The sequence below is a fragment of the Crinia signifera genome, chromosome 7 (genome assembly GCF_055691185.1).
Source record: "Crinia signifera chromosome 7, ASM5569118v1, whole genome shotgun sequence".
NCBI lineage: Eukaryota > Metazoa > Chordata > Amphibia > Anura > Myobatrachidae > Crinia > Crinia signifera.
Window position 1 is genome coordinate 29,557,133 of NC_139223.1, and position 11,385 is coordinate 29,568,517.

The following is an 11,385-nucleotide window of genomic DNA, read 5'->3' on the forward strand; positions in this document are numbered from 1 at the left end:
AAAAAGAACGGGGGATGGGGGACAGAGGAATAAGTATGTTGAAGCAACAGGGGAAGGAAAAACACAGTGGAAACCGCATCAGAGCACAATGTAGCCATATAACAATAATGAACAGGCCCATCCAAGGTTTCTAAAAGACACCACCTCATTTTTAAAAAAATTACAGACGTGGTCAGTGGGGCAAGAAAAATTACTACTCTGCACCATAGACGTTGCAAGTCTGTATACTAGCATTCCGCAAAGAGCTGGTCTCCAATCCATGAGACGCTTCCTGACGGATAATTTGCAATATGATGGCCCGGACCTGAGCTTGTTTTTGCATCTCCTTGAACTGACCCTGACACGCAACTACTTTCTATTCAATGGTAACATGTATATTCAACAAGCTGGGTGTGCGATGGGATCTTGCGTTGCTCCCAGCTTCGCAAATGTGTACATGTTTGAAATAGAAAATGACTTCTTCTTCTCAGACCCCAAAATCGCGAATCAGATTGCAGGCTATACACGGTATATAGACGATATATTCCTGCTATGGAAGGGCACTGAAGAAACGTTTGAAGCATTAATAAACACACTGAATTCCTTCGATTGTCCAATTAAATTAACCTATGACCGCAGCTTCGAAAGTGTACATTACCTGGATGTTAAGGTCATGCAATCAGCCACTGGACAGCTCACAAGTTCCATGTTCTTTAAGCCCACGGACAGAAACACCTGTCTACAGGGCACCAGTCACCATCCTGACCCTTTGAAAAACTCTCTACCGTTTTCCCAGTTTCTGCGGGTTAAACGTATCTGCAGCGATCCAGATGATGCAAAATTACAAATGGACAATATGCTCCTGAAATTCCTCCAGAGAGGCTACAAATATAAAACACTGGTAGCGGCAAAAAATAAAGCACTTGCCATCACTAGAGAAGAGGCATTGGAAGGCAAATTGCTTAAGAACAAAGACAATGCCGTCATATGGACACAAGAATACTCTACAGCCAGCAAAGCCTTAATGCAAAAAGCAAAAGGCATATGGCCCATCGTCTCTCAAGATTCTACATTGCCAGCACTGAAAGGTACCAATATATTACCGTCATACCGCAGAAGCAGAAACATCAAAGATATTGTGGTACACAATGATGTCACTAATATGGACGTGCAAAGACCAAGCCACTTCCTCACACGTAAGCCAGGGAACTATCGCTGCACTGGATGCGTCACCTGCAGCACTATGGAAACGGGGGATAAATTCAGTCATCCACACACTGGGCGATACTATCCCATAAAATTTCCTCTCACCTGTTCCAGTAGGTACGTGATATACCAAATTAAATGCCCGTGTGGTCTACTGTATATTGGCAAGACGACACGCCAAATTAAGGAACGTATTGCCTTACATAGAAGCCATATAAAAGCAGCACTAGAAGGCAAATCAGCGGACCAACCAGTGGCTCGCCATTGGAAGGACTTCCATCATAGCATGACTAACATCAAAATGAAAATGATTGATCATGTGCCAGCGAATCGAAGAGGCGGCGACAGGGGTCGTATTCTCCTGCAACGTGAGACTTTCTGGATACACACTTTACAAACAATGCATCCCAAAGGACTGAACGAACTACTGTCATATAATGCTTTTCTTTAAATCAGTGTGACCTGCGTATTCTAACATTTCCAGTGCGCCACGAACAGAGCGTATATGCTCTCAGCCAGTAGCACACTCTGTCTGGAGGTCCCAGTGGGACACTACACAGACAGTTCATTATGTTGTTCAGGATGCATAGCAGCATCTTATCTCCGTGTTCATTATTGTTATATGGCTACATTGTGCTCTGATGCGGTTTCCACTGTGTTTTTCCTTCCCCTGTTGCTTCAACATACTTATTCCTCTGTCCCCCATCCCCCGTTCTTTTTTCATTATTGGTAATTTGGTTTTTTGTTTATATTATTCACAGGAGTCTTTCCAGACACCAGCAGCGATCCTAAGTGGGTATCACCGGCCGTCAGTGCGCCAGAGTGACAAGCCCCAGCTTCACAGTCTACACGAACTGTGTCAATGTACGCATCACTGGTTGCCATGGATATCAGACCCTGGGTGAAGCCGCGCCCTCTGGGAGGTGCCGGGAGTCCCTGGGAACGCACACCAGTGACGTCACCGGACCCCGAATGGACAGCGCGGCAGGTGTAGGGCGCACAAACTGTAAGTCTGTCATGTCTATATATATGTCTTATGTCACATTGCTTAAACAGGTCTTGATAAAAGGGGTACAACCCTGAAACGTTGATCGTAACCTACCGCAGTCAGCGTATTTTTTCTTCATTGAAAGTTTCTGAGTGACATCCCGTCTTTCTTATATACATCTCTACCTTGGAGGCGCACCGGAACAAGCTGCATTGTCTATTGAGAGTGCCAGACCCTTGGACAGAATTATATATATATATATTTGTGTGTGGGGGGGGGCGCCACAATTTTTTTAGCAGGGGGGAGCAAAATTTATAGTTACGCCACTGACTGTAACGGAATCTGCTGTGCTATATAAGACACATATAAGAAAGATTCACACCCCCCCCCCCCCCCCCCACAAATCCCCCAAACCCCATGATTATCCCCATAATTATTTATCTTTAGTAAAAAACTAAAATCCACCTTGAGAAGAGCAGGGTGGCAGCAGAAACCAGAGAGATCCCCCCTCCCCGGACCCCACCAAACCCCATGATTATTCCCTCAATTCTTTATTAAAAAATAAATAAAAATAAAATAAATCTACCTTGAGGAGCACAGCACAGACATTCTGTGTAGAGGCAGGGGAGGAGTCTTCCTTTTTTCTGCTGCTCAGCGCTGCCCGGGAGCCGGCCCGAGCAGCAGCAGCAGCAGCAGCAGCAGCTTGGATAGGGACTGGACTGGACTGGAGCAGTGAGTCACGTGACGTGACCTCATTGTTTTCGCGCTGGCAGGCCGGGACCAGATGAGCAGGGCAGACGGGGGTAGGCGCCGGGCAGGGCAGCCACTGGCGCACACTGCCCTGCGTATGTGAAATTAATTATTGCAGGGCAGCAGGACTTCACCTCATTTGCGGAGGGGGGGCAGCGTCCTGCGCCCCAACTGCGCCCGGAGCGTGTGCTACGCCTCTGATTTTTATATGAGCCTTCGCTGCTGCTGCAGGGAGAGATGGAGAGCGCAGCACAGAGCACAGCTCCCACTCCCCTCCTGGTGTCCCCTCTAGCCGAGTGGACATTTGAAATAAAATATTGTGCGTACTGTTGTTGTGCGTGACGTCGGGGGAGCACGCCGGGCGCCGGCACCACATGATTAAAGGGAGGGCGGGCTGAGGTGAAAGCAGGGAGAAGAATTGGAGCAGAAGCTGCAGGGGTGACAGTCATTGACAGCTGGGCAGAGAACAGGGGGCTGCCCGGCTGTATTCAGAGCACTGCAGGCAGTGGCGTAACTAGATACATGTGGGCCCCATAGCAAAAGTTTGTAAGGGCCCCTATTTATTACCTTATGCTGAAAAATGTATACAGCACATGATACTTTGACAGGCAAAGTGGGCCCCTCTCAGCTCTGGGCCCCATAGCAGCTGCACCCAGAGGCGGAACTAGCGAGTAGTGGGCCCAGGTGCAAAAAATATTCTTTGGGCCCCCCGCCCCACTCAAAATGGGAACAGTGAGCCAAAGACGGCTGCAGTGTTGTGTGTGTGTGCGTAAGATTAGGGCTACAGGCTGTGGGATGTGTGTGTATGGTTAGGTTTACAGGCTGTGGGATGTGTGTGTATGGTTAGGGCTATAGGCTGTGGGGTGTGTGTGTATGGTTAGGGTTATAGGCTGTGTGTGTGTGTGTGTGATTAAGGTTATAGGCTGCGGGGTGTGTGTGTGTATGGTTAGGTTTATAGGCTGCGGGGTGTGTGTGTGTGTATGGTTAGGTTTATAGGCTGCGGGGTGTGTGTGTGTGTGTATGGTTAGGGGTACAGGCTGCGGGGTGTGTGTATGGTTAGGGGTATAGGCTGTGGTGTGTGTGTGTGGTTAGGGTTATAGGCTAAAGGGTGTGTGTATATGGTTAGGGGTATAGGCTGCGGTGTGTGTGGTTAGGGGTATAGGCTGCGGTGTGTGTGTGTGGTTAGGGGTATAGGCTGTGGTGTGTGTGTGTGTGTATGGTTAGGGTTATAGGCTGCAGTGTGTGTGGTTAGGGTTATAGGCTGCAGGGGGTGTGGTTAGGGTTATAGGCTGCAGTGTGTATGGTTAGGGTTATAGGCTGCAGGGGGTGTGGTTAGAGTTATAGGCTGCAGACTGTGTGCCTGCATGGTTAGTGCTATAGACTGCTATGGGCGGGAGAGTATGGGTAGGTTTAGGCTGTGGGGAGGGGGATGGGTGGGGTTAGGCTGTAGGTGGGTGGTGAATGGTTGTGCTGTGGACGGGGTGTATATATAGGGTTAAGTCTATGGGGGATGTATAGTTAGGGCTAGGTTACTGGGTGTGTATAACTAAGGTTAGGCTGAGGGCGGGGTGTGTTACAGTTGGGCAGCAGGGGAAGGGGGGTGTATGGTTAGTTAGGCTGGGAGGGTTAGGGTTTGAGCCCATATTACATTTTTAGTTAATTTCTTCGGCACCCTCCACCCCCCATTCCCCCCCCCCCCTCCCCCCCCCCCCCTTTAATATGATAAGACACACATTTTCTTGCCTCCAGCTTCCGTTTTATTTTAACAAGTTTTATGTAGCGCGCCGCCCCCCCCCCCTTATAATTCCCAATGTTTCAGCATCGTGATGCGCTCTCCCCCTCCCTCCAAATAACTTACCCCTGGCACGGCAGCGCTGCTGTCTGTGACGCTCCGCCACTCCTCCTGGAGCCCTCCGTGCTCAGCCTCAGAGCAGACAGGAATTCACTTCCTTTAAGGCTCCAAGGCTGAGAGCAGCAACAGGCAGCCTTGCGATTGGCTGCCTGTTGGAAGGAGGACGGTCGGTCAGTCACCGCCGGACACAGAATGGATGCAGGGCGCTGCTGCATTTGCTTCTGCATCCATGTCTGCCCCACATGTACGTGCACCTGCTGCCCTGCCATGTACCCACTGCCATCCGTGCGCGGCCATGCACAATATAAAAAAAAAACCCATGGAACTTTGTCATCGGGCAGGTAGCAGCACCGGGCCCCTTTAACTCCTTGGGCCCCGGTGCACTGCCCCGTCTGCACCGGCGGTAGTTCCGCCCCTGGCTGCACCCCATGCACCTATGGTAGTTACGCCCTTGACTGCAGGTCACGGCTATTTGAAATAATACCCCTTTCACAACAGAAAATGCAGGGATTTACCCGGGAATATGGTCCCAGGATCATTTAGGGACATTCCCAGGCTGACCCCTTATACACCAGCCTAGTCCCTGCATTTTCTGGTGTGAGGGGGAGAGACAACCACTCCCCTCTCCCTACCCCCCTTTAACCAACCAGCTATATCTTCGGAACCAACTGACCCATTTACATGAGACCAGTATCATATTGAAGAACTTTTGAGTTGGCTTCGAATGATTTTGGTCCCGTGAAACTGGGCTGTTTGGTTCCAGAGAAACAGTCATGAAATTACATTTAAGAAATGAAAAAAAAAAAAAACGGTTTAACCTCAATATCCCTGGAACTAATTAACTCATATGGATCCAGCCTGGTATCAGATTGAAGGCCCAGCGATTTAGGTTCGACTAAGATCAACCTCGAGCTTCAGTGATGCCGAAGGGGGAACTGGCAGCCGTTGAACTGGGTGGGGGTCGGAATTAGCGGGTCCCATGTTATCCTATAGGGAAAACATTCCAGATTTGCCTGGCAGTATCTCCGGTTCCCAAGGGGCTAGAGACATGGGGCTGGGCTCGTTGGAAAGCCCAATCCCTCAGCTACAAAATGGGTGGTCCTGTGCACCCCCGGACCACCCCCTAGATTCGCCTATGCTCCTGGGACAGAGCTGAGTAACTGTGCAGCAGCAGAGGGTGCGTTACAAAGCTCCATTGGAAGAGCAGGATCCCACTGTGAACCAGCAGGTGCCCCTCTAGGAGCCCGGAGGCAGGAGTCTCCATTCCCTCTGGGAGTTACACCCCTGGTGTGACTTCTGAAGCTTGGTTAATGGGCCAGGGATGTGGCTGGGCCTCAAGGCTGAGCTTACAGTAAATCTGTTTGGGACTCTGCTTCTGTAATATCTGGTTACTAGATCTACAGTGTCTAGATAGACAGTCAATAGGTCTACCATAAAAGGTCGACATGAATTAAAAATCCCTGTCTGCATAGGAGGAGAATATTATAGCGAGCCCAGCGAGCATACGCATTACACTACGTGGGGTCCATGCCGACATTCACAACAATAAAAAAAAAAAAAAAACTCATGTCGATCTTTTTACGTGTCTACCTTTTTCATGTTGACCTATTGAATGTCGACCTTTTGAGGTCGACCTATTCTCTGTCTATCTAGACACTGTCTGTAGTGATCCCTGCAGGATTACAGGAGGGCACGGCGCTGGGGGATAGGGGGCCCCGGGCTGGGCCCAATGACATCACTAATGTGGGCAGGCCCTCCTGCTAACTTCTCTATTGGGGCATTCCTCGCCAACACAGCCTCACACTGCCAACACGGCCTCACCCTGCCAACACAGCCTCACCCTGCTAACACAGCCCCAACACAGCCTCACCCTGCCAACACAGCCTCACCCTGCCAACACCGCCTCACCCTGCCAACACCGCCTCACCCTGCTAACACAGCCTCACCCTGCCAACACAGCCTCACCCTGCCAACACAGCCTCACCCTGCCAACACAGCCTCACCCTGCCAACACCGCCTCACCCTGCTAACACAGCCCCAACACAGCCTCACCCTGCTAACACAGCCCCAACACAGCCTCACCCTGCCAACACGGCCTCACCCTGCCAACACGGCCTCACCCTGCCAACACGGCCTCACCCTGCCAACACGGCCTCACCCTGCCAACACCGCCTCACCCTGCCAACACAGCCTCACCCTGCCAACACAGCCTCACCCTGCCAACACAGCCCCAACACGGCCTCACCCTGCCAACACAGCCTCACCCTGCTAACACAGCCCCAACACAGCCTAACCCTGCCAACACATCCTCACCCTGTTAACACCGCCTCACCCTATCCATCCTCCTAACCTCTTTTGATCCTCCTATCCTGCCTCCGTTCCCCTCCATTCCTACTTATCCTATTGTATTTCGTTTGTCCACCCACCTATTTTTAGTATGTTAACTCTTATGAGTAGGGTCCTCCTGCCTCACGTACTCACCCTACCTCTTTACCTCACCTGTGCTTCTGTCCTGTTCTTCCCTTCCTCTACTTCATCTTCGGTCTCCTCGACAACTTTGACACCTACTTCTGAACTGATGCTGATTTTAGTTCTACCAGCTATACCCCTATTTATACCGTATTTTTCAACACACTCTCTACGTTACCTTGTAATTTGTTTTTTTGTTTGCTATGTACGGCGCAGCGGACACTTTGCGGCCTCACCCTGCTAACACAGCCTCACCCTGCCAACACCGCTTACCCAACCAACACAGCCTCACCCTGCCAACACTGCCTCACCCTGCCAACACCGCCTCACCCTGCCAACTCGGCCTCACCCTGCCAACACCGCCTCACCCTGCCCACCCTGCCAACACGGCCTCACCCTGCCAACACAGCCTCACCCTGCCAACACAGCCGAGATTGAACACTATTGCATACCCTTCCCCATAGTTGTGGTTCTAGCTATCCACTCATTTAATAATAGGCAAAACCGGTGTTAGTGGCTGCCAATCAGTGTGACCATAAATCATTTGTTTTGGTCATTGCCATGTGCCTGGAGGCACCCCAGGGTGCCTAGGAACAGATTGGGTACAACTGCACTAAGTGACACACCAAGCACAGGCATGCAATGGCTACGTATGGGGCAGGCAGGATAGGTACCGAGACCTGGGGTGGCGTGAATGTTTTTTTCCTGCAGAAACACTGTCTGGATGTTGTCAAATCCTGTTTTAGTGCATTCTTCAATGTTAGTGGAGATATGTGTCATTGTTTTGTTGTATGTAGAGACCTTGTGCTTGTAATAGAGGAGCGGATTATGGGCCTGATTCCGCTTCATTTGTACTTTTGGGACGCCCTCCCCACAATGCAATAGCAGAAATGTAGCAAATACATCGCTATAATGCGAGTGCTGTGCCAGGTAGCGAAGCGCTTGCATAATACCAGTAAATAGCGATTTAAAAATAAAATGTTTGCATATCTGCGCTCACTGCTGATCTAGGTCCTATATGAGAGGGCACAGCCACACTATTGGTTATATCATCCAGCCCTAATAAATAGGCAGAACTTTTACCTCCATCTATTTTACTTTCCTAAAGCTAGAATTGCAATCCCATTCCTGTTCTCCTGTGTGTAACTGGGCTTGTTGCATTGTCTGACTTCCCTTCTGCATCTCCGTTTGCCTGATCTCCTGCCCCACTGCTCAGCCATGAAGGTTGCAGTATGCAGCGGGCTACAGTACATTTCTTATAGAAGCCGTATTAGATCAGCTTGCACAATGCAGGGGAAAGTAGAATACGCTTTTCGTGTTGCTCTTTCAGTGTCGTGCACTTACCTTTAATTTTAGAGTTTCCCAATAAAGCGATCTTCTTCCCGCTAATTGTGTTTGTGTATTATATACCGGGACTCCCATCAATTACATGTAGGTAGAAGCCAGTTGTAAAGTATGCGGTCATCAGTTTGTGGTGTTGTTGTTAACGACCCGCGTGTATTACTTGGTGTGTATGCTGCCTATTGTCTAGTGTGTACGCACTATATTGTTAATGGTGCGCGCTCCCGCAGGTTGTTAGTGACCCCAATGTCCTCTATCCATGCAGCTCAATCCTGGCTCTATGGCAGGAATGGCCAAACTGTGGCCTCCAGCTGTTGTGAAACTACACATCCCAGCATGCCTTGCCATAGTTGTAGCGGTCCCTAATAGCAAAGCTATGGAGGGACTTGTAGTTTCACAACAGCTGGAGGGCCATAGTTTGGACATGCCTGCTCTATGGTCAGTTACAGTATACTCCTGGATGTGGCCACTTAAGTTACCTTAGAAGATTTTATTTTTTGTTTCTCCAAGATATCGTTTGTCAGTGAGTTCATGGGAATCATGAGCGACACTATCGCTGGAATATTGTCTAGTGTGTACCCAGCATTAGACTTCTTAAAAAAATATTGCGTTGGTCCATGGTGGCTGTGCCACTACCAATTCTTACAGAACTGGTAACCCCATCGCCAAGGGGCCACGCCCGATAGCCATGCAATAACAGCCACGGGTGGGGAGGGGGAAAGGGGAAGGGGGAGGGGTGTGGGTGTCTTTGTCTCAGGTTCCCAAGCCTGTATGTGGGTCTCTTTGTCTTCGGTTCCCAAGCCTGTATGTGGGTCTCTTTGTCTTCGGTTCCCAAGCCTGTATTTGGGTCTCTTTTTGGTTCCCAAGCCTGTATGTGGGTCTCTTTGTCTTTGGTTCCCAAGCCTGTATGTGGGTCTCTTTGTCTTCGGTTCCCAAGCCTGTGTGTGGGTCTCTTTGTCTTCGGTTCCCAAGCCTGTATGTGGGTCTCTTTGTCTTCGGTTCCCAAGCCTGTATGTGGGTCTCTTTGTCTTCGGTTCCCAAGCCTGTATTTGGGTCTCTTTGTCTTCGGTTCCCAAGCCTGTATGTGGGTCTCTTTGTCTTCGGTTCCCAAGCCTGTATGTGGGTCTCTTTGTCTTCGGTTCCCAAGCCTGTATGTGGGTCTCTTTTTGGTTCCCAAGCCATTATGTGGGTCTCCTTGTCTTTGGTTGCCAAGCCTGTATGTGGGTCTCTTTGTCTTCGGTTCCCAAGCCTGTAGGTGGGTCTCTTTGTCTTCGGTTCCCAAGCCTGTATGTGGGTCTCTTTTTGGTTCCCAAGCCTGTATGTGGGTCTCTTTGTCTTCGGTTCCCAAGCCTGTAGGTGGGTCTCTTTGTCTTTGGTTCCCAAGCCTGTAGGTGGGTCTCTTTGTCTTTGGTTCCCAAGCCTGTACGTGGGTCTCTTTGTCTTCGGTTCCCAAGCCTGTATGTGGGTCTCTTTGTCTTCGGTTCCCAAGCCTGTATGTGGGTCTCTTTTTGGTTCCCAAGCCAGAGCTGTACTGTCTTAAACTGATTGTATGAGCAGCTCTCCACCTTCACCTTTAAGATCCTCCAAGATCTGGATGAAATATTTGGGATCCATATGGAAGCGGAGCATTTTTGCACTCATTAGGTTGAGAATAGTGAGGACACGGTTCCAGAAGGCTTCCCTCGAGCTGTCAATTATGAAATTGCTCATTGGGCAGTTTAGTTCACTGCCCATGTATGAATATGAGATGTACAGACAGGTTGACAGTGTTTCCATTAGTTCCCGCTTGGTGTCCAGCTCTGATGCAATCACTTCACGGCAGAGCATGTACAGAAACATTAAATTGGTCGGTGTGAGGAAGCCAAAGGGCTGCCAGGTTCCAGTGAGAGATTTGTCTACAGACACCATCCATTCAGCAATGCGTATTGGTGACACCCGCTGCTTGCACCTGCGACAGAGGAACACCGAAAGACAGGCCAGCAGCTCGCCGGTGGATGCTTGCACCTTCTTGCATTCTGGTGGTGATAACTCTTGCTTTTCTTCAGCAGGCTCACAGTCAGGCTTCTTGCATTCTGGTGGTGATAACTCTTGCTTTTCTTCAGCAGGCTCACAGTCAGGCTTCTTGCATTCTGGTGGTGATAACTCTTGCTTTTCTTCAGCAGGCTCACAGTCAGGCTTCTTGCATTCTGGTGGTGATAACTCTTGCTTTTCTTCTGCAGGCTCACAGACAGGCTTCTTGGCAATAGTATCTTGTGAGTCCTGTGTGTAGATTGATAAGTCAACACAGGAGATGGATTTCTTTAGGCTCTCATTGACAAGATGGGTAACATCAACCTGGCCATTTATGCGCGGCCTTCTTTTAGTCATACATCGCCTCATTCGGCCGAAGAGCGACTGTCTCTTGGCAGATCTTCCTATCTCACTGTTCTCGATAGCCGTGGGCTTGGCCCCACTTGATGTGTCTTCACCAGGGGTGCTTGCCTTGCGGCAGCATGGGAATGTCAAGCAATTCCACATTCTTATTCAGTTTCCTGTTCTTTATAGCACTGATTGTGGTCTGTGGTGGCTCTGATTGCTGAATATACTCCAATAATAAGGGTCTGTTTCCAGCACGTTGTATATGATGCTTCCTGGTTCAGTCCAAGGCAGCAAATGAGTCCAGCAGATTGTAGCCAGAGGTGTTCTCTGCTTACACTGGGCATTGTGACATCACAGGCTGATTGTGACATCACAGGCTGATTGTTATGTGTTATTTATGCCACTGATGATAACAGTGATTAAAATTGGTGCAATATAGAAT

At 49.6% G+C, this 11,385-nt stretch overlaps 1 protein-coding gene across 1 annotated transcript; it reads right to left on the reverse strand.

Moving 5' to 3' along the window:
* Window positions 1–10,121: 10,121 nt before the first annotated feature.
* LOC146021125 (cyclin-dependent kinase 5 activator 1-like) lies at window positions 10,122–11,102 on the reverse strand. Its single transcript, XM_083154926.1, has one exon. The coding sequence runs from the start codon at window positions 11,100–11,102 to the stop codon at window positions 10,122–10,124; it is 981 nt and encodes a 326-aa protein (XP_083011052.1).
* Between the last annotated feature and the right edge of the window lie 283 nt (window positions 11,103–11,385).

Coding starts and splice junctions, on each gene's coding strand:
- LOC146021125 (XM_083154926.1), bottom strand. CDS start 11,102: ATGTGGAATTGCTTGACATTCCCATGCTGCCGCAAGGCAAGCACCCCT.